Genomic DNA, 24,672 nt, shown 5'->3' on the forward strand with positions numbered 1-24,672 from the left:
AACCAAGCACAATTACCATAACAAATCACACTTCTCTGCACATGAGTGCGCAACATCTATTCTTTCTGCTGATCTCAAGTTCACACCTTTTTAAGTAATTTTCAGCGCAAGTGATATATATCAACCATAAAAGGAGATATGGATGATCAACTTGTGAAGAAATGTTTGATTGGATTGATCTCCGTTTCTTTGTTAGGCTGCGTTATAACGGGTAAGTAAAACCCACACATCATACTCTGGTGTACCTGAAGCTAGCTCTCTCTAAACTGGTGAAAGTTCATTGACGTTGTGTGACCTTTGAACCTAATCATGCGACCAAACCTTTACTTTTATGTTCTGTGTAGGTCCATATACTGTACGTTCAAAGCTATGGTGACATCTCAAAAACTTGATCTTTGTTAAGATTTTAATATTGACGACGCAGCCTTCCCCATTGTCGTAATCACGTCGTAATAACGGCGCCTATATTTAGTTCCTCCTCTGCTATGCAGTCTAGACAAAGTAAGTTAACCCTGATGTTAAATTGATTCTAAAAGCAGAAAAAAATATTGGGGAAGGTATGATGAAAAATAACATAAATTTTAGAAAACAAGTTATCGTTATTTTCTTTTACTTTATGACGTCACAGACGACCATGTCATCTATTATTTTATGGGACATAAATTCCCCGAATTGTTTTCTTTTTGGGGGTAAACATATTCAATTCGTGTAGTGCACTTCGCACTCGCACTTCGCGCCTGCATAGCCTATTGGTTGATATACATTTCTTGATATTAGGCTGATATGTATATAGCTTTAAATAACAAGTTTTGAAGTCAATATACGAAACATATTTCATCTCGGACATCAAGCTTTTATTTTGTTTGATTTACAAATTGATTTTTTAAGTGCTCTGTAAAATGTCCGTTTATTGGTGTGAATATCATTTGCAGCTTTTTGCGCTGTGCGCTCGCATTCTTTGATTTGCTAAGTAGGCCTACATGTTGTCTTTGTTTACTCCATAATATTCTTTATATATTATTTTTGTAACAAACTACTTAAAATCCCCCTTTTATGCCATTTTTTTTTGTCTCACCTGCGAAGCAGAGTGAGACTATAGGCGCCGCTTTTCCGACGGCGGCGGCGTCAACATCAAATCTTAACCTGAGGTTAAGTTTTTGAAATGACATCATAACTTAGAAAGTATATGGACCTAGTTCATGAAACTTGGCCATAAGGTTAATCAAGTATTACTGAATATCCTATTACAGTTTCATGTCACATGACCAAGGTCAAAGGTCATTTAGGGTCAATGAACTTAGACCATGTTGGAGGAATCAACATCGAAATCTTAACCTGAGGTTAAGTTTTTGAAATGTCATCATAACTTAGAAAATGTATGGACCTAGTTCATGAAACTTGGACATAAGGTTAATCAAGTATCACTAAACATCCTGCATGAGTTTCACGTCACATGACCAAGGTCAAAGGTCATTTAGGGTCAATGAACTTTGGCCGAATTGGGGATATCTGTTGAATTCCCATCATAACTTTGAAAGTTTATGGATCTGATTCATGAAACTTGGACATAATAGTAATCAAGCATCACTGAATATTTTGCGCAAGTTTCAGGTCTCATGAGTAAGGTCAAAGGTCATTTAGGGTCAATGAACTTTGGCCGAATCGGGGGTATCTGTTGAATTACCATCATAACTTTAAAAGTTTATTAGTCTAGTTCATTAAACTTGGACATATGAGTAATCAAATATCACTGAACATCATGTGCTAGTTTCAGGTCACATGATCAAGGTAAAAGGTAATGTAAGGTCAATGAACTTTGGCCATGTTGGGGTTTTTGTTGAATAACCATCATATCTCTGTAAGTTTATTGGTCTCGTTCATAAAAAGTGGACATAAGAGTAACCATGTATCACTGAACATCTTGTGCGAGTTAGAGTAGTATTCAAAGTCAGCACTGCTGCTATATTGAACCGCGTGATGCAGGTGAGACGGCCAGAGGCATTCCACTTGTTTTTTTTTTAAATCGTCTCGCGATTTGCGCTCGCATTAATAGTTAAAAATATATTAACTCATAAGTCCTATTAAAGATTATAAACGTGCTTAAAGTGTCCAGTTTTCAGGCTTCAAATGTCAACAACTATCACTCACTCATTAGGCTTATTCCATTTACATTAATAAATATGACGACAAATTTTAATGAATTCCTGGTAACTAAATTGTCCCCTTTTCAGAAAGGAATATCGACAAGTTTCATATCGCGCTTAGAAAGAGGAATAGAAAGATAGTCATGATTTTCATATGACAAAATATTCTTATGCCTAGACTGTCCAGATCCTTGGTCAAAATAATAATAAAAATATCAGCTCTCGCTTCGCACTCGCATCATTTATTAAGTGCTATCCACATACACTTCACAATTTCCCTACACAGTGCGTTAGATAGTGCATAAATTCACCCTTTTCATACCGATGCTTAAATTCACCCTTTCCATGCCGGAATATCAAATATTTTCCGCTCGCGGTCACCATATTGATTTTCATGAAAAAGAAATGAAATGTATTCAGAATTCCCAGATGCTGTCTAACCCTAAAACGCGCGCACACATGTTTATGAGATACGCAGCTTGATCTTTATTCAAAACGTGCTGAAAAAGCTAAAATCATTCAGTTTGTGCTCGCATTATTAATGTTGGAAAATGCCGAATTACCCATCTTTTTTCATGATTTACAAAAAATGAATAGAGTGTCCCATTTTTAGGCCTGAAATCTCAAATGTTTCCGCTCGCGCTCGCACTCGAATGAATTGTTTAGTTTTATACCTAATATACTGGGTTTTTTTTCAAAAAGTGCTTAGAATGTCAATTTTTAGGTCAGAATGTCAAAAAATATATATAAAAGTTGATATTTGTATTGTCTTATGGCTAACCACAAATCGTCCTTAACAGGTCGCTCTTCGATCATACGCATCTTGTTCAGGTTCATAAATATTGCCCAGAATATTCAATTTTCAGAACAACATAATAATAATAATAATAAACAGTTCTTGTATAGCGCATATCACAATTATGAATAATGTCTCTATGCGCTTCCAAAGGACTTGGATATTATTACCCCAGCTGTAGCTTGGCTGCCGTAATTAATATGATTACAGCGCACACGCATTTCAACATACATGAAATTCCAAAAAAAAATCAGATCGCACTTTATAAATAGGGCTATGGGATTATTACATCTTTTGCATGTTGTTTTACAAGAATACAGCTAAGAAGTGACTGTTATGACATCGGCGTTTTGCCCCCCCCCCAAAAAAAAAAGTAAATAAATAAAATAAATAAATAAAAATAAAAAAATCACAACCAAGAAAATGGGGAGAAAAGGAAAGGGATAAGTTTGAAATATAGGCCGATAATTTGTCAAGTATTATGTCAAAACAAACTTTGATTTAGTGATTAAAATGTCCAAAATTTTGCTCGCTCGCTCGCAACTTCTTATCAATTTTACGCGATATGCCGGATCGACCCCCTTCAACATATTTGGCTCATTACGGTACTGAGACAACCCCTTCAAAGAAACAAACAAAATCAACTTTTAGTGGCCGATCGGGGAAAATATGGGTAAAAAAATACAGCCTCCCCCCCCCCCCTATTGGCCGGAGCTGGATCAGCCTCTGGTAATGGAATAAAGATGAATTGAGTGTGATTTGCCTCTACGTCCTATGCCATTTCGTCAGATAACCGTGTCGTCTAATGCCGTTTGGTTCATACCATTTCGTTCCGATCAATAGTGCGCAACTATTATATTATGACAGCCGATGTTGACTTAATGATTCGTACGTAGAACATCGGGGAATCCCATGACAACATTAATTATGAGCTGGATAACGTACTCCCCAGTGCATTATGGGTATTCAGGTTCATTTGCAGACAATAATAAAATCGCTTTATTTTACTTAAATTGTCAAAGTATTAAAATGCATCCATTTGTTAGCATTGTTTGTATTGAACTTGCATAGAGTTCTGAAAGACGTCGAAGGTCTAACACAATAAATTCAGAACAACTTCCGGAAGTGAGTCTGACAGCAAGGTCATGAGTCAAAAAGCTCGGGGATTCCCCATCGCCAACAGGCTGTACTGAACCAAGCACAATTACCATAACAAATCACACTTCTCTGCACATGAGTGCGCAACATCTATTCTTTCTGCTGATTTCAAGGTCACACCTTTTTAAGTAATTTTCTGCGCAAGTGATATATATCAACCACAAAAGGGGATATGGATGAACAACTTGTGAAGAAATATTTGATTGGAATGATCGCCGTTTCTTTGTTAGGCTCCGTTATAACGGGTAAGTAAAACCCACACATCATACTCTGGTGTACCTGAAGCTAGCTCCCCGGGGGGGGGGGGGGCTGCACGCGACCAAATATGTGGTGGGGGTGTGCCGCGGGCGAGACGAAAAACGGGGGCCTTGGAGCGGGCTTATTGTAAAAAGGAGGGTTCTCGGAACGGGCTTCGGAACGACAAATGTTTGTGAAAACGGGGGTCCTTGGAACGGATCGCCAACGTGTGAGTGCGTATGCATCCCTATGGAACGGTCATACGTGCATGATGCAACTAGCGCGGCCTCCGCCGGGGGAGCTCTGCGGCCGCTTTTCACCAAAATACGACTCATTGAATGCGATCGGAGCGGCGTAACGAAAAATATGCGAAGCTTTGGAGCGGATTTCCCTCTTCTTTTTTCTCGATAAGAAGAAAATGCTATGCCTTGGAGCGGCTTTCTTTGTTCTTTTTCTCAACAAGGCAAAAATGCTATGCCTTGGAACGGAAATTTGAGTGTGAAAATGGGGGTCCCCTCCGCGGCACATACCCACTATGCATTATATACTGAGTGCCCCCCCCCCGGGCTAGCTCTCTCTCAACTGGTGAAAGTTCATTGACGTTGTGTGACCTTCGAACTTAATCATGCGACCAAACCTTAGGCAAGACGATCGGTGATACTTGATAACTTGTATGTTCAAGGTTCATTAACTAGGTCCATATACTTCAGAGATATGGTGACATCTCAAAAAATTAACCTCTGTTAAAATTTCAGTATTGAAATTAAAACAAATAAGTTATCGTAATTTTCTTTTATTTTATGACGTCACAGACGAAAATTTCATCTTGTATATTCTGGGACATATATTCCCCAAATTTTCTTTTTTGTTTAAAGGTAAAAGTGCTTAATAGATTCTTGCAGTGGATACATGTATATCGCTAGTAACATCATTTCACGCTGTCTTTTAAAAGAAAAATTCTTTATCATGTTCCTTATTTCGTGCTACGGGAGAGCTGCTCGCATATGACGTCACAGAGACTATTCAGTACGATTTCAATCGTTGATGGATTTCCATGAGGTTCTCACAAATAAAATAATATGGTTTCATTAAAACAGCTTATCGTCATAATGAACTTCTTCTTTAAAGGACAAGTCCACCCCAACAAAAACTTGATTTGAATAAAAAGAGAAAAATTCAACAAGCATAACACTGAAAATTTCATCAAAATCGGATGTAAAATAAGAAAGTTTTGGCATTTTAAAGTTTCACTTATTTTTAACAAAATACTTATATGACCGAGCCAGTTACATCCAAATGAGAGAGTTGATGACATCACTCAATCACTATTTCTTTTGTATTTTATTATATGAAATATGAAATATTGTTGTTTTCTCGTCATTGTCATGTGAAATGAAGTTTCATTCCTCCCTGAACAAGTGGAATTCCATTATTTTAACATTTTGTGCTTCAGGCAAGGAGGTCCCAATCGTCAAATTCGTAAAAATTGAAATATTGTATAATTCAAACAATAAAAAACAAAAGAAATAGTGAGTTAGTGACATCATCGACTCTCTCATTTGAATGTTACTGGCTCGTTCATATAACTATTTTGTTGAAAATAAGCGAAAGTTTGAAATGTCATAATTTTCTTATTTTACATCCGATTCTGATGAAATTTTCAGCATTGTGCTTGTTTGATTTTTCTCCATTGATTCAAATCAACATTTTTCTGAGGTGGACTTGACCTTTAAGTTACGCTTTCAACTCGGGGTCATTTGCACATAATTATGATTTGATTTCTTTCAGGAAGTGAAACGGTTTTCAAAGTAGTATTGTCGGTTCTCGTTGTGTTCGCTCCATTTGCAGTCGCTTGGTATATGAACAACACAGGTTTGTAGTATATTCTTCTCATTTTCCAATCCACTAGACCTATCAATATATAACGCAGTTGCATTTGTAAAATACATGATTATAAGACGTATTAATAATGACATTGATAGTAATTAGGTTAATAGTAATAAAAAAAATGCTAATAATGATGATAATAATGATGGTGATAATAACCATAATAATCGTCATGCGTACAGTTTTATATCACTTGCTTAATACCAGGGCCCCGTCTTACAAAGAGATACGATTGATCCTATCAGTCAAAACTATATGGAAATCCAACAGTGTCATAACTTTCTACAGGAAATTTGAAAAAAAAAGTCCATTGTAAAGAAAGGAGAACACACCGAATTGTCAAGAGATTGATGAATTTATAAGTATACATCATTTCTAGACATTCTTTTTGAACAAACACGCATTTTATATGTTGATGTTGCTGGCCGTCCATAGTTGCGATTGATAGGATCAATCGCAACTCTTTGTAAGACGGGCCCCTGATGATACAAATCGCAACGACTATTATATTAACAGGATCTGCCGCCTCATCAGCAGCGCTTAGTGCATTTAATTAATCAAACCTGGTAAGTACCTATTCAAAGATCCTGGGTCGATTGCAGCATAATTTGGATAATTTTTTGTTGATAGAAAACACGACATTTTCATTTGATGGACTTGATAGCATTTATTCCATTCATCATAAAAAACAAGGCACATACAAAGTTAGACGGTCCCTCCATTTCCATGTTAATTTAATTTCTATTAAAAAATAGTATACATATTTAAAACCTACAATGTGTTGCCCAAATTGTTTTTTTTTTACAACATATGTACTATTATTTTTTTTGCTACGGATACAAATATTTATGTTTATATATGGTATACACTTTGATTTTGTTTGATGGAAGTGAAATAAACATGGAAAGTTATAAATGGTTTATTAAACAAACAGAAACCTGAAACCTCTGATAATAACTTTAACTTTTTAGAAATAATGAAATAGAAATCAGAAATGAAAATGACATTGCACTTGCATTTAATGAATATTTTACCAATGTTGGACATACTTAGTCTATCACAAACAACATTGCAAGAGGTAATATTGATTATAGTTTTTACCTGAAAAACACCCTGCCTTGTTCTTTATTTCTCAAACCAATTACTGAAAAGGAAATTATTAACATTGCCAATTGTTTACAGAATGGAAAAGCCCCAGGAATTGATGGTGTTGACAATGCTGTTGTAAAAAGGACAATTCATATTTTATGTAAACCATTATGCTTTATTTTCAATTTATGTATTCAAGAAGGAATATTTCCTGATAGTTGTAAAATATCACAAGTTATTCCTGTATATAAATCTGGTCCAAAAAATGTTTTCTCAAATTATAGACCAATTTCTTTATTATCATGTTTCTCCAAAATGCTGGAGAAATGTATTTATACTAGGCTAATTACATATTTTAACAATAATCATATACTTTATCAAAAACAATTTGGATTTAGAGAAAAACATTGTACATCTCATGCTCTGATAGATTCTTTAAATGACATTATAAATGCTTATGAGAATAACAAAATAACGTTTGGAGTGTTCATTGATCAAAAAAAGGCATTTGATTGTATTAACCATGACATATTGCTTAGTAAATTATCTTTTTTATGGAATACGAGGTATTGCCCTTAAATTAATACATAATTATTTAAGTAATAGAAAGCAATGTGTTCTTTATAATTCATGTCATTCTGAGTTCAAGAAAGTATCAATAGGCGTACCGCAGGGTTCAATCCTCGGTCCTCTTCTTTTCCTTATATATGTTAATGATCTTCATCTCTGTTCTAATTTATTAAAATTTGTTCTTTTTGCTGACGATACAAATATATTTTTTAGCCACAGTGACATAGGTTATTTACAACAAAATATGAATATTGAACTTAATAAAGTACAGGAATGGTTCTCTGTTAATAACTTAGTTTTGAATATTCAGAAAACAAATTTTATGATCATCAGTAGAAATAATGTAGATAAAAAAATCCGTTAAATTATATATTAATGATACTGAAGTAGAAAGGGTGGAGAGTGTAAAATTTCTTGGAATCCACATTGATGATAATTTGAAATGGAAAAGTCATGTTAACAAGTTAAACTCCCTCATTTCTAGAAATATAGGTGTTTTAAATAGATTACGCGATTTTGTCCCACAAAATATTCTCTTAATGCTTTATAACACTTTAATTTTATCATATCTCAATTATGGAATTATTGTTTGGGGGTCTTCAAATAAATATTTATTAGAAAGAACATTAGTTTTACAAAAAAGAGTAATCAGAATGATATCTTATTCTGGTTTCAGAGCTCACACTGCTCCACTCTTTCTTAAGTTTAAAATATTGCCTGTGTATGAATTATATAGTTACAATCTTGGTATCTTTATGTATTTATACTTTAAGAAATTACTTCCAATAAATTTTGATTCTTTATTTTGTAAAAATTCTGATATTCACAATTATGATACTAGAAGAAAATCTGATTACCGTGTATCATGTGGGAAATTATCCTTATCCCGAAAGTCAATAATTCATAATGGTCCTTTATTCTGGAACAGTCTCCCTGAAGATGTCAAAAGTTCTCTATCCCTTCATGTATTTAAATATAAACTAAAAACATTTCTTCTGCAAAAACTTTAATTTCGGTTTTTCCTAGACTAAGATACCTCAATTCATTTTTTTTTTCTTTTTTTTTCTAGTCTTTCTCTGCAAAATTCAAACTATTATTTACAAAATTGGGATTATGTTATAAGTTTTTAACTTTTTAAATGGTCCCCCACATTTACATATACTGTTTCTCTTCTTGTCTGATTTAAGTATTGTTCAGATTTTGGTTTATTGTTTTGTGTAGTGTATGTTTTCTTTATGCACTGGAATATATTGTACTGTATTTTGTAATACTATCTTTACTCTGTATTGTTTTTTTTTTTATGAAGTGTGGAAATAAATGAATCAATGAATCAATCAATGAATAATGACGACACTGTGATTCGAATCCATGACCCTCGGAGAGTCAGAACCATTAGACTACTCCGCGCTCTATGAACGGCACTGGGAATTTCCGTGCTTTGTAAAACTATCAAGATGTCATATCAGGGCAGTGGCGTAATCAGTAATTTCGAGCGGGCTAGATATGGCACAAAAATCGATTATAAAAAGTTGCGAATGAAGCCAGCAAGCAAAAATGTCGACCTTTTATTACAAAATCCAATTTTGTGATAGATTTTTACATAAATTTCAGAAAATGATATCATATTTCACCCTTCTCTTTTCCTTTGTCTTCCTTTTTTTCCCTTTTTTTTCTTGGTCGTGAATTTTTGTTTTTCCCCTATCTGTACGCCATTGTGTTAAAAAAATAGCATAGAGGCCCAATATTGGCCACCGTGTTACATTTTGATCGGTTGAAAAAAAAACATTATGAAACTCCCTCTTGAAATTTAGCCTCCATTTTGCTGAATACCACAGGTTTATTCAGCTGGAAAATTAATAATTGTCAGTCCTTTTTCGCCTAATTACCTGACTTTGACTGATTAAAAAACTCATCTTGCACCAAACGTCCTCGTTATGCCTTCGGCAAGAAATGTATCCACATTGTGCTGCACTCAACCCAGGTGAGGTAAATCGGTACCTGGCAGGAATTTATTCCTAGAAATGCGTGTGTGATGTAATTTTAGTAATTACGACTGCCAAGCTACACCTGGGGTAATAATATCCAGATACTTTGGAAGCGCATAGAGACATTATTCATAAGTGTGATATGCACTATACAAGAACTGTATATCATTATATTATTAGTAGCATTATTATTACTATTTTGCCACGCCGTATAGTAGTGAGAGCAGAGCGAGCAATGGGAATAAGCGCAACTGTGTAAATTGCATACAACCTTGTATACACTGAATAATCTGGTTTTTGCTGGGTCCTAAGGGCTCGAATAGAGTACAATCAAATGTTTATTAAAAATCTAATAATTATGTTCCATAAGCAATACAATGCATAATATCAGTGACAACTGTTCGATTTTTTTGACATTTTTTTTTTAATTCATGTTTTACGCTTGCCAGCTGAAATTCGACGACTCCGTAAAAAGATCCAAGATTACCGACCTGGTAATTGGACTATCAGAGATGCAGGGACTAGCTGCATAAGACCATCCAAGGTTAGACTAGGTGTCTTCGGGGTGCAAGACTCGGGCAAGAGTACTTTTCTCAACTCTCTGCACTTTGCCTACAAAGGTTTGAAGACTTCCATAAAAGCATATTGCGTTTCCTCACATTAGCTTAAGATCCACAAACCTTCATGGCATCATCCGTCCCCCCCCCCCCAAAAAAAAAAAAAACATTTAAATAAAAAAAACAGGTTGATTCGCAAAATCCCGCCTTACGTTGTGAAATCGACTTTTATATTCTAGCAGAAATGTCTTTTTAATCTTCATTTTATCAATATATTGTGACATTAACCTGATGAAAAGAACACAGTGCCAGACAGTTTGATCACAGTGTCTTCACACAGTAAGAATATTATGCAAACTGTTAAAATGCACAAATTAAACAGTGCGAAGATATTTTCACACTGTGGACACCTCGACAGTGTGACTGTTCACGTGGTCGATTATATGTGAATATGACATTCGCACAGTAGAAATGCTCTAATTGAACAGTGTGAAAGTATTCTTGCATGTTTTTCCACAATGAACACTTTGCCATAAACCGTGGGACACTGTGTTTTCATTAATGTATGCTTGCTCATTTTTTTTTTTACATATATTTGAATATTTGAATGTGCACATTCTTCTTTTATTTTTTAATGTGAAGCAACATGAATTAAGGACGTGCCACAATTAAAATTAAATTCATGTCGTTGTCACAAACTTTTGCACAAAAGTACCTCAGCGCCTAAATATTCCAAAAATATGCAAAATATAACATGGGCTCTCTGCTTGACTTTTTGCTTTCGAACTTCTTCGGATATTCTCATTCACAAGGTTGGACAATTTAAAACCTCACAGGATCACTATGCTGGGTGTAAACATAATTATATTACTCATTCAAAATCTATGTACATTTCATCAAATTTCACAGTATAATTCGAAATTGCATGTATGTATAAGATAGATAATCCATTCATATTGCTATCCGATTGCCCCTTTAAGGCTGGCAACACCTTCAGATCTTTAAATTGTTGCAAAAAGAACAACTTTTCCCAAAAATTCGAAATTTCTGTTACAAATTTGCGAAGTAAAACAAATGCTGCACTTTTCTCAAAACCCATGTAATTTTCACCAAAATTTGCAAAGATGTATAGGAAACTATACTAAAGAGGTATAGACATCATATGGGTTTATGTGCTTGTTTCTAAATTATCAACACTTTTGTTGGAGAAAATTAGCTTTTTAAAACGTCAAACTCGTCCAAAAGGTCTTGTATCCATGTGAGGAAGTATCTCAATCTGCTATTCCGTTTATTCAAACTCGGCGTCATATTCGTCATAATCGTAGAGGTATTAAAAAACGGTTCCATGGATAATTCAGCTAGCTAGCTTCAAATAACACCTCTAATATTTCATTAGAAGAAAGATCAAGGGGAAAAAATCCACTTATACCTATTTCATGTAATTGTCACATGATCTACATTCTAACTGCAGATTCGATGTGTTATTTTATAACAAATAATGATAGAGTGCTTTGGAACTTTTCCTCACATAGTTACAAAGCCTTTGGCCCTCTCTTTTTTGGTGTCTTAAATACCACACTTTCCCCAACAAAAGTGTCATTCCAAAAAGCAAGCACATATTTTAATGTTTACCCCGCTTAAGAACACAAGCTTGCAAATTTTGCTGAAAATGATGTGGATTTAAAAAATTGCGACATTTATTGTACTTCTCAGAATTTTAATAGAAATGTAATTTTTTTTAGATTATGATTTTGTCATCTCCCACCACATGTGAAGAAAAATACAGGTGCTGCTAGCCTTAACCCTATCTAGGCCGGGGGGGGGGCCTCCGAGGCCCCCCCCCCCTCAACGTATCGCGATATTTTCGCCGTGCGATTTTTTTTTACCACGCCGCTCGCTGACTTTTTACTTTCAAGTCTTGCGCAACTTTTGAGACCAATTTTGCGTCACCTGGGTACGTGGTTCTGAAATTACGCAACATTATGTAAGTGCATGTCAGACCGAAAACTGCTCAAAAACGTGATTTTGTGTACAAAGTCAATGCAAATTGTGTTTTCAACCAAAATTCATAAATGTATGATTATTTTTAGTTTTGCTAGTCTAAATGTATTCATTTTATGCTTTTTATGATCACAGAAGAGTCCCCAACAAATTTCATTGAAAAAACAATGAAAAACAAAAGGTCAAAAAAACAAAGAAATACATAAGAAATTGCAAAAAACAATATAATACATATGAAAATGATTTGATATCACAATTCTTTTCATGTACACTTGCTAAGGACACCACAAAGAGTTTCTATACCAAAAATTAGTACATTTGGAGCTCTATTTAGGGAGTTAGAGGAAAAAGTATGATTTCGCATACTAATTACGCATAAATTAGCATAATCACTTAATAGCGATTCGCATGAAATAAATTACTATACAATCTTGTAGATTATGTCCCAGGCAACCCGCGTGCCAAATTTCGGTGCGATCGTGCGGTCGACGGCCGAGATCTTAGGGGGGGGGCCTGGGAGGCCCCCCCCCCCCCCCGGCCGCGCGTTTCCGTTTTACACCCTGGCGAAGGCATTTTCCGGAAAAGAAGCCAAAAAGCGACTAGTGAAGAGTCTACACACGTCGCTGGGTTGCATGCAGCGTGCGACACAGGCGAGTCCACCATACCACCGCATGCAATTTGCACAGTTACTGATCAGAGCACAGAGTTCCTCGGCACTTCATGTACAGAGAGAGCGGCAGTCAGGAGTGAAATCCGAACATGCTTTTGCAGTCGCGTTGTTTATGATAGTTTTTTTTTCTAAAAATAAATTATTAACTAAATGAATAGAATGACAGACAAAATCAAAATAAACAGATACTTATAATGGAAAGACAAATTTAAGTTTGATGGATTGATACACTTAGAAGCTGCCGAAAGATAGATATAGAAGACTGATAAATAGATAGAGACAAGATAGACCCCGGAGATAGATAAATAGATAAATAGATCGATAGATAGATAGATAGAAATAGAGAAAGAGAGAGAGAGATGTGGATAGATAGAAAGAGAGAGAAAGAGATGGATGGATAGATAGAGAGAGGGGGAGACACAGCTAGAGAGGTCGATATATAGAGGGAGAGGGGGAGAGAGAGAAAGAGAGAGAGAAGGAGAGATGTTGTAGATAGAAATATGGACGGAGAAAGAGAGAAAGAAGACAGACAGATGCTAGAGAAGGAGAGAGATAGAGAATTTGAGAGACAGATAGATAGATGTTAGATAGATAGAAAGATAAAGAATGAGAGAGACAGAGAATATAGACAAATTAACAGATAGATAGATACATAGATAGATATATAGATAGAGAGAAATAGAGAAAGACAGACAGATGGATGGATAGATAGAGAGAGATAGATAATTTGAGATAGATAGATGTTAGATAAAGAATGAGAGAGACAGAGAAGATTATTAGATAGATAGATACTGCAGTATTGAACCTGGAAAGTATAAGCTCAGCTGCGGATAACTTCGGTGCGGACTTTGGATCGCGCGCCCAGCTGATAATGTAAACAAACGTAGACGTAGACTCTTCACTAGTCGCTTTTTGGCTACTTTTCCGGAAAATGCCTTCGCCAGGGTGTAAAACGGAAACGCGCCCCCCGGCCATAGGAACTCCCAAAATACCCCGGCCTAGATAGGGTTAAAAAACAAATAGCTATACGAAAGACTTTTTCATCTACCGCATACAATTCTGTACTATACTGTAAAATCTAATAAAATTTAAGTTGATTTACTTAAACAGGTTCAACGTACTCAGATGTGCCAAGGTCTCGACCCAAAGAACTTCTAATTGGTTAATTTCAAAGCTCAAAGACACTTTTACTCGAGGGCGTAGGACACTGCGTTTATGCGACCTCAAGCCAGAATTATGATTTGAATCATGAGTCAAAACACAAACATGAATCACAATACCACAAAATCAGCGTTTAGACGACCTTCGTTCTAATTGATGTTTCTCCTAGGATTCTGGCCCATCAAGTGAGCACCACAGTGCGCAGTTTGCACGTGTTTTGGATCTCGAGAAATCAATATTTTGCTTCCAGAGTTCAGTCATACCTCATTTTGTTTATACTTCTATTCGTCCTATCGGTTTTTCGAAAATGGTGTTCGGAAGTAAATTTCAGCGTAGATCCAATTTATTACTAGATTGACAATGTCACTCAACAACAACTGAGATCATTGTCTGTCCAGTTAGTTCATTTACTAGAACTTGAAGTTGAAGATATGATAACAAATGAAAAGCAGTGGACGATGCGATGACCAAAACAGAACTCGAACATGTACATGTATTGCTCCTATGTACATACACTGAGCATAGTGGGGGCCTTGAGCTTGGCAAGAGTCAAACCGAAAATGGCTCAACACAGTGACGTCATATAATCGTGATTCAAGTGACGATTGACCTGTTTCGTTCGTGATTCTACAGAAACGTCTCTCCCTTTTTCCGTGTTTCAATTTAATGATTTGAGAGAAGTTTATTTTCACTTTTTGACTAAACGCAATCGTGATTTTTCAGAATCATGATTTGAATCAGGATTCTATGGTAAAAATAAGTGGCCCATGAACGCACCTTTAGTCCCTCCGTAACAAAATATTCAGCAACGCAAGCTGTATGATGTACTTTCGCAACCGCAACGGGAGATATTAGATCCGCTGTTAGTATGCAAAATTCTAGTTGCTACTGGGGGTACAAAGATATCTCCGATTTGGGAGGAGTTTTTAGAGCTATGTTGGAGTCGTCGTAGAGCTTTAAAACGCCTTCGTTATATTGAAGCAACAGTCAAGCAACGCGCATCTAGACAGATTATTACATTACTGCACTCCGTAAGGGAACCTATGCCCAATAATAAATTCTTGATTTCCATCAAAATAATGGTCTATATGGATTCAATTTTCAAAAATACATCCAGGTATCAATTTCTTACTATGTATCCTACAAGAACGAATTCATGGTGAAAGTACGATTTTTTTTTCCAAACTTACGAAATGGTGTCGCCTGCACCTTGTGGTGATCGAAACATCTGCTACACTACCATAAATGTCATGAATGTAGTATTCACAAGAATTTTGCACGCGATCTAATATTGTGTTGCTATTGATGCGAGAACTTGCAAATAGCAAAAAAATCAAGCACAGGGATGAACCCTTGTGAATGTTTGCATATTTAGAGTAAAGTAATAGTACTAAATTAACAAGGTGCAAATTTGTTCGCTTCATTATAAAGGTGCATGGGAGCAAGTCTACATCGAGAGCAATACGGTATGGCCAGGAGGCGAGACTATGTTTCGAGATCCGGCTATACTAACCGATCAAGTAATAACTTTCGATACACGTGGGCTATCTGATCTGAGTACTTTCAGAGTTTCTGATGTCATGGATGAAATCAGTTGAGTATTATGCATCTTTTACATGTCTTCTGCTTATATTGATAGTGTTTACCCCACCGGCGGATTTAATCCATCCCCCTTCGATTTGGGGGAGACTCGAATTGAAAATTGTCATTTTTGGGGAAGGTTGTGGTATAAAGAATCAGTATTACAATGTTTGCATTTGCAATGTGACCTATATGTAGCTGCCATCTTTTAAGTTACAAAATGGCCGACGAGAATCAGAGTTTTTCGATCATATATCTGTGTCTAAGTAACCTTGAATAATACTTTTCGCAATAAGCCAATATTTCTGACATTTATTGACATAAAATAATAAACTTTTTTTCAGAAATAAAATCCTTGTGATGATTTTTTTTTTTTTTTTTTTGGGGGGGGGGCTTTTTTGTCTCGAGTAAACGAAGTTCGGTTGAGACCTATAAGTAATCACGCTTCCTGTTGATCAGTTAGTCCGTTAGACTGTTCGAAAATTTTAAAGTTTTTGTTTAACTTTCTCTCATACTTGGCGCATTTGATCCGTGGGTAATACTACATGAACATCTGCGAGGATGATTAGGTCAAAGGTCATACATGTATCTGGGTCAAAAGGTAAAATGATAATGTTAAAGTTTTTGTGCAACTTGCTCTAATTTTTTTCTGCATAAACTATGCCCACACTTGATTTATATGATCCTAAGGTAATACCACATGTGTGTCTATGAGGATGATACGGTCATCTAGGAGTCAAAAGGCCAAGTGTTTGTTCAAATTACTCTCATTTATTTCTGCATCAATAATTGTGTTGACACTTGGTACATGATCATCCTTGGCTTATGTCACTTGCAGGCTGATGAGGGTGATGGGGTCAAAAGGTCAAATGGTGTTAAAGTTAATGTTCAACTTGCTCTTATTCTTACTCTTACTCTTAATTCATTTCCGCATGAAATATGTTGACACTGGGTTCATATGATGCTTGGGTAACTCCACGTCGTGTATGTCGTGTATGCCGTTTCTTATCATTTGGCATGTGTTTCAAGTACAATGATCAAGGTCCGAGGTCATCATGGGTCAATGAACTTTGACCATATTGGGGTATCGATTAGATTATGGTTTTTACAAAATCATCGTAACTAAAAAGTGTATAGCAGTTATCACGTTTCACTGAGTATCTTGCATGAGTTTCATGTCATATGTTCAAGGTCAAAGATCATATGGGGTCAATGAACTTTCATCATGATGTGGTTTCAATACTTTACCAAGGGTAATATTTGGATTTTCAAGATAATTTTGCAATTTCAAGTCCCTATTATCTTAATTTTTTATTGAATAATGGTCATGAAGTGGTTTAGAATCCAGTATTTTGTCGAAAACCATGTACTTGGCTGCCATTTTGTAATATGCAAGAGGGTGGCCGTATAGTTCTCGGTGCAAATGGAAACATTGTTATCCTGATCATTCATTATATAATTACCTTTCCAAAATATATTGTTTCTAATTTCTTCAAAATATGAACAAAGTCAACCCGACTATAAGTTATTGTTAGTTTGTTTCATAGTTTGTGAAGCAACAAAACAACTGTAATAACCGGTAATAACAATTTTATTTTGTTTAATCGAACACTTCCCATTAGGTGGAAAGCGAGGAATCAACCCTCATTGTCGGACTACTGGAGAGAGGATCGACTGTCCTATCTTTATCCTGAAATACAAGTACGTAATTATGGACATGAGTGTGTGGGATGTCTTTTCATTATGTTTTTATTTGTTATATGCGTGTGGGTGCACGTGTGCAGATGCGTACTTTCGTTTATGATTGTGGGTGTATTCGTGTGAGTGAGTGATGTGGATGGGTGAAGACCTACATTAATGGTAGGGAGTGTGTGGCTGGGTGTGTGTGGAAAGCACATGTATATAAGAAAGAAATGAAATGACATTAATGGCACTCCAGTCGCTCATTCCGAAATACATTGACAGCGTTTCCACAGGAGTTTTGGAATCTGTTTTCAGAAAGTTAATGTGTTGCTCTGTTTATTTGTTTACACGTGATCGGCTATTGGTTCAAAATCAAAAGCCGTTGCAAAATCGGCTTTTGGATTATCTTGCATCTTGCGTTTACACGCTGTCACAGCTCGCGGTGCAGAAAAATCGGCTCGCGTGGCAAAAAAAAATTGATGATCTGCGCACCAATAATATACGTCAAAATAAAGACAACGCTGGATCCTTGTACGTCATAATAGTACAGTGAATAAAATACGCCCCAATTGCCGATGCAGAATCGGCTTTCTGTTTACACGTAGAAAAAATGCTGATTCTGCATCGGCTCGCAGTTCTGAACCTACTACTTTGGTGGTGCAAAATTGCAGATTCTGCACCGACAGCCGATGCCAGTTGAATCGGCTTTTTTGTTGCAGCGTGTAAACACGGTAGTTTTTCCAGCCTAACGCACCCCATTTAATTTAGTTTTGTAAAGACTTGCAATTTTTGCGGACTCGGTTTTTTTCTATTTGAAATGACGGGCCTGAAAAAATCTCCCCTTTTTATGTCGCAACCAGGCTAAACAACGTGGAGTGATTTGAACAAACTATATCATCATCAAATGCACTCTACCGACCAGTTTCATAAATGAATTTTATGAGATGGGTTGTATGAGAGAAGGTTTCAGATTGGTTAATTGCACTCTTTTGCAATTACGTAATCCGGTGTATGGCCACGATCGTGGCATATAACAGCAATTTCTGCACGGTAGCTTGACTGTGTACAAGTTTTAATAGAATGATGTATTTTTTCATTACATTAACTAAACGAATATTGCTTTTTGTGTTGTATTACAACTTCGTTTTTTTTTACTGAGCGTAATGAATCGAATCGAATTGTAATGCCTTGTGACAGTACATTTTTTAGTTCAGTAAGTTAAGATATATTTTTAATATATATACAATTTCAAGACAGAAGTGTTCCCCTCTTTTGAAAAGCTGCAAAACGAGCAGAAATAGTCATGAAGGGTCAATACAGAAATCGATTCTTTTGTCTGAGATGTCAATACAGATGAAAATCCATTCAAATCAAGCCCCTGCTTCTGTAGAGATAGTTTTGTGAGATAACATGGTTTGAGTCGTGGTTTGAAATACCCATGCATGCTTGTTTGGTTATTTTTGTGTTTGCTTGTGCAGAGGTGTGATTGATTCATGTTAATGTTGATGTTAAGATGCATGAGAATAATAAGAAAAAACGCTGAGAAACTCACTCATCACCACTGAAAAAAGAACGGTGACATTCAATATTGTGTCATTTTGTAAATTTTGGATTTTGACCTCGCCCAACATTTCAAGGCACCGCACCTCCATGTAAACGATAATCACATCATGTAGGGTATCGTTTTAAAGGAAATCAAATGATCTGTTCATTGATATTAGTTACACATTGATATTTACTCAAACTGATGTGAAACTCACTCATCACCACGGAAAAAACAGTGATTTTCAAAAATGTGTCATTCTGCAAATTTAAAATTAAAATTAATTACACATTAGTATTTACTATAGTCTAGGAGAGATTATCGATCAAAGTCAGATTTTCAAACTTGTTTTTAGGAGTTTACAATACCATTCGTATACATGAATTTCAAATTTCTCTTGTGCGTTTATTTCAACTATGCCTGCGGCCTCGATGAAATATAGAAACACGCAAGAAATTTTAAATCTATGCACTCATGGTATTTTGAACTACTTAGCATGCATTACATGTATATATTTTTTGTGATAATGAACAGTTTTTAATTCTAAGATTTAGGCGCGATGTAGGGACTTAGGTTACTCACCTTATTAGGAAGCTTTCGCAACCACTAGGCATTCCACTTCCGTGAACACAGAGAATGTATTGTCAAGTGCCTTTCATAACATTGAAATCTTTGTCGATGGTTGATGAATTGAAACAGCAATTTCTTCCTGGACTGGAGGCAAACAACATATTTGCAATTTTTCAGCTCCGAAACGCCAAACAAAGCTTTTGTTCCTATTCATCAATTTTCGCCAAAGACATTCCAGTTGTTCATTGTGATTTGACTTGCATTTTCAATACATTTGCTGTGTCCTTAGATTCGTCCTGCGTCGTGTGCAAATACTTTCTATATGCACATGCGCTTGGGGCAGGTTCCTTGTTTTACCGAATAGTAAATCGCATCGAGTGCGCTGTGTCACCACAAAAATTATCACCATCATTTTATTTGTATTTTGTTTCCTAGCTCTGCTACTGGAATACAACATTGTGGAAACTTCCTATCGTCACTTGTACCAAGAATCAGGCAAGAGTTCGGTAAGTTCTCTTATCTAAAAAAAGTATTATCATTACTTTGTTTTCTATTTTTAACACGTAAAATAAAGTGCAGTAGGTTTCACGACGCACCTTGTCTTTTTCTTGGGCAAATATTAGTCCTGAAAAGAACCAACCAAACTCGACGTTTCGACACGTGTGTTCTTGTCGTCTTCAGGTTAATCAGTAAAGTTTGTAAAAGGAGGTATTGTATACTCTGTCAAGTTGCCGTGCATGTCAAAACGTGAAGATTGAGTCGTCCTTTTCAGGGCCAACATTTGCCCAATAGATATACTCTTTTTACACAGGATTTTCTAAGCCTTGGACTGTCGCGAACCCCGAACTATCCTTAACCCCGTTCTTTTTTAGGTGATCTGTCAATCGACAGATTAACTATTAATTTCGTAAGAATTTTCTTTTTTATTTATTATTTCTTAACTTTTATTTTTCCACCCATTTCTTGTTACCATAAAATCTCCAAATCTACTCCATCAATTATCTTCTAAATATCATCAGTTATGGGGACTTATCATGTCATCTGGATGAAACCAGTTCAAGGTCAAAAGGTCATCATGACGTCATCTAGACGCCATTTTGTAAAATCACATAATCATATCTTCATTATCAATTGTCAAAAATTAACAATATTCACATCACATTAACTTCAGGTCAAGGGTCAACTGTCCATGTCATTAAAGGTCATGTAAAGGTCACGACGTGCGCGTACGCGCGCGTCAAAATTTTAAAATGCTCAAAATCACTTTTTGACCAAAGTAGAGTATGAATCAGGTCATTTTAAGCATTTCAAATATTTGCGCGCGCGCACAGTTCCGCGCGCGTTTCTGCGCGTAACGGCACTATACAACATAGGATCACCATTTTTTTATATCAATGCATCCGTAATAAAATTCAGAGTAATTTGATACCTTGATCAACTTTCTACAAGTAATAAAGGAATTAGCCTCCATCAAAGTTTACAGCACGCGCGCACGCGCGCACTAAACATAGACAATATATGTGCAAAAATATGCCTATACAAAATTCATAATAGCTTTTAAAGTAGTCCGTTGACCCCCATTTTTTTCACATTTGAATGGAGTATAGATGGGAGATATAATTTCATGTCACATTTGACCTGAAATTATATCATGACGTCATGAAAATGACGTCTGAACTAAAAAATTCCATTTTGCTACTTATGACGTCATCATAATTATGCTAATTTGACTCTAACTCTGTAAATATTGGTCAATTTTCGCTCAGTTTTCAGTATGTTGTAGCTGAGGACATACTCTTTCTATTTTGATGGCTATATTAACATTTAAAGGAATGGATCATCCTTAAAAAATCCAAGTTAAAGAGTTATGTCATTTTCGCTCATTTTGTGTGCAATCTCTATGGGAAATGACTTTTTCTCAAAACTGGATTTTACATTCCTCTATTTCGCGAGCCATATCTCCATTTTTTCTGGTCGGTTTTCTTTGAGCTTTGAGTATGTTGTAGCTGAGATTCTTAGCTATCGGAAATGTTCATTTATTTTCCGATCAGATGCCTGGATAATCCATTTATTTCACTTGCAAAATTGGATTAGAGATCCTCTTCATTTGCTTATGTGTAGAGTCCTTGGCAATGTAAATGTCAGTTGTAGTGGTCACTAATGATTGTAAACAGCAAACTCACCTTTGACCTGTGACTCACAGACTGTGAAGTCTCTGAGATATGGTACCTAGCTAGCTCTCTCCGCCTCTCTCTCTCTCTCTGCCTTATCTTTCCTTTTTTTACATCATCACAAGACGGATTAAACTGCAACTTTCCTTTCTGACACACTTATCAAAGTTTTCTTCTCGAGTAAACATGAGTTTTGTGAACGTCGTCAACTTAATACTTTTGTGGGTTTCTATCTCACTTGGAGCAAACGTCACAGCCTACATTGTATCTTCCACCTCATCTCATATACAAGTTTTGTACTACCGTTTTTTCTGTTATTCACCAAGAGAAAAATCCAAAAGAACGTGTGTGCTAGCCAAGTCAGTTTTCTTATAACATCTGTGTGGTTTTGTGTCAGATATTAGGATTGTACAATAATTGGAACATTATATTGGAGGATTTCTACTTGGATTTGTCTACATGCCTTAAGTTGGTAAGGTGCTTGGATATTGTCATTCAATCATATAACCAACCCCCGTTTCAGTATAAAAGTTAAAATATTGCATATTAAAATATAAAATACATGTATATCATGATACTGTATATATCTGTCACATAACTTTCCCTTTTCCCGATTTTCAAGTTATCAACACATTCTTTTCAGAATGACAGAGTTAGTTTTCATCATGATGATCATATTAATCTAAATTAACATGTAGATTGTATTATTCAACATATTCTTTTTTAAGAAAAGTTCAGTTTTCATCATGATGATCATATTTATTCAATAAACATGCTGATTGTCTTCGTGTTCATAAAATCAGAGACAGATCACCTAATTCGTCCTCGTGACGAATTAGAATTCTAGTTTCTTTTTTTTTTTTTGCTTTTTACACATGCCAAATTGTTTTTGCTAACCCCGGATAAGGATGCTTGCTTTTCACACACGAAACTCGCTAGCCCCGGACTAGTGGTAGTTCATGAATATTCACGAGCGTCGATGAGGAAAGTATTAAAACACGAATTCCAACTCGCTGACTTATAGCGCACTTTTTCTCATCGCCGTGTTTGCTGTTCATGAATATTCATTATGCTTACCTCTGATTAGACAACAGAGCCGGCTCTGTTGCGGGGCATGATTGGGAGCGCTTGGTCCACTTCCGTTTTACACTAGCGATCTTAACCCCGTACCATTGCTCTTAGCACCGCAATTGCTGGGATAACCCTGCCCTTTTGCAGGGCCAAATAATCCCGTACTAAAGGTGGGGTTAGCCCAATTTGCACAAATGCTGTGGAAAAAGAATGTGGGCTAAGCTTAACCCCGTATAGGTGGGGATAAGTGGCAATTTAGCCCCACCTATAGTACGGGGTTAAGGAAATTTAAGCATGTATAAAAAGGGTAAAAGATACATGTGTCATAAAACCTACACTAGTCTTTTTCGCCATGAAAACCTTCAGAAGTTGCGTAAAATATAATACTACACCGACACCGACTGTTTCTGCTACAGTCATGCCTGTACGTCTCATAGACCATATAGACTACTCGAACTACTACAGTAAACACTGATTTCATTAGAAAGTCTGTAAAACTAGGGTTAATTGTCAGTATATCATTGAGGTTCTAGATTTGGTACAGTTACATAAACCGAATTTTTTGTTAAATTTTGAAATCAGCGCTGAAAAATGTTCACACTGAAGATCACCAACATACATGTAGATAAGCACACGTGGGATAATGTATTACTATTGCTTTGAATGTCGGCCCGCGCTTGACCGGAATCCTGTGCTTATTTGCTAATTTCTCAGAAATTACACAATTTCTTACAGAATACTTTGGCACATATTTTTACAAACAGACACTTTGGTGGACATTTCATTGGATTCTTAATATCGTTACCACAACTGGCATTTACCTTTCAAATAAATCCAGATCGGCTGTGAATACTGACCAGCCGAATATTAGATTTAGCTTCAAAGTTGTAGATTTGAATATAAATCTAAAACATTTGAATTTAAATCTTTTGAGATTTGAAAGTTAATCCTAAAGATTTAGAATGAATCCGAAATTCTGCTGGTCACTAAACACAGTCGATCTGAAATTATTTAAATCATGATTGGAATTAAGAGTGTACTAAATGCTATTTATATATCACCATTATCTTTTTTTTACAATCCTCCCCACCCTCACCACTTTCGTTATCATCATCACCGAATTCAATAACACTTTCATTATCATCATCACGATCATCATCGTTATCATCATCACCACTACTATTATCTTCGTCATCAAAACTGTCATCAACACCACTTATTACCGTCATCTTCATCACCACCATTGTCATCATCATCATCATCCTGCAGGCTCGTATCCGATAATGGTTGTGACCTTCGCTAACAGCATTTTGAACCAGTATGAGATCGTTGACGACATCACCAGAGCTGGTATGGAGAAGAACAGTCTATTCTTCATTGAGAACTACACAGCTTTGAACCATGAGATGAATTCTAAGAAACACATTGCTCTTCTCAAGATCCTGGAAGCCTGCATCAAGCGAGCCGATGATACCATCACCTTCCGCTGGCGAAAAGAGAAGGAACCCGTAGTCAAGCCTGAGGGCCACAAATGTAAGATAATGTAAATAGTTCCTACACATGCCACATCACGTCGGGGTGGATGAATTTGTATACTAGTCAGTACATTGTGTACTTATTAAGGTTACGTACAAGCACGTAGGTTACGCTTAGTTTTGTCTTGATATACTTTGATGTTATTTGCAAATTCTGGCAGTTTGTACAATCCATTCATTTACCATGGCATTTCATATTTCGATATTATGGAAGCTCAAACGTGCCACCCAAGATGTTCAGATAATCACCTTGTCGTGTTTAC

General features: G+C 36.0%; 1 protein-coding gene across 3 annotated transcripts; it reads left to right on the forward strand.

The window, feature by feature from the left end:
* Positions 1-24,672, forward strand: LOC121419775. Of its 3 annotated transcripts, none has more exons than XM_041614229.1 (7): positions 1-211; positions 6,124-6,207; positions 10,316-10,486; positions 15,687-15,848; positions 17,459-17,537; positions 20,068-20,138; positions 24,144-24,672. In XM_041614229.1, exons 1-7 carry the CDS (start codon positions 139-141, stop codon positions 24,419-24,421), a joined length of 918 nt encoding a protein of 305 aa, XP_041470163.1. In that variant the 5' UTR covers positions 1-138; the 3' UTR covers positions 24,422-24,672. The 3 variants fall into 3 exon arrangements, with proteins under 3 accessions (XP_041470163.1, XP_041470162.1, XP_041470164.1); XM_041614228.1 differs by lacking the exon at positions 1-211 and adding an exon at positions 4,119-4,343; XM_041614230.1 differs by lacking the exons at positions 1-211; positions 10,316-10,486 and adding an exon at positions 4,119-4,343.

This window comes from Lytechinus variegatus, chromosome 8 (assembly GCF_018143015.1).
Source record: "Lytechinus variegatus isolate NC3 chromosome 8, Lvar_3.0, whole genome shotgun sequence".
Taxonomy (NCBI): Eukaryota; Metazoa; Echinodermata; class Echinoidea; order Temnopleuroida; family Toxopneustidae; genus Lytechinus; species Lytechinus variegatus.

Coding starts and splice junctions, on each gene's coding strand:
- LOC121419775 (XM_041614229.1), top strand. CDS start 139: ATGGATGATCAACTTGTGAAGAAATGTTTGATTGGATTGATCTCCGTT. Junction 10,487..15,686: donor TCTGCACTTTGCCTACAAAG/GTTTGAAGACTT, acceptor TTCATTATAAAG/GTGCATGGGAGCAAGTCTAC. Junction 17,538..20,067: donor ATCTTTATCCTGAAATACAA/GTACGTAATTAT, acceptor TTTGTTTCCTAG/CTCTGCTACTGGAATACAAC.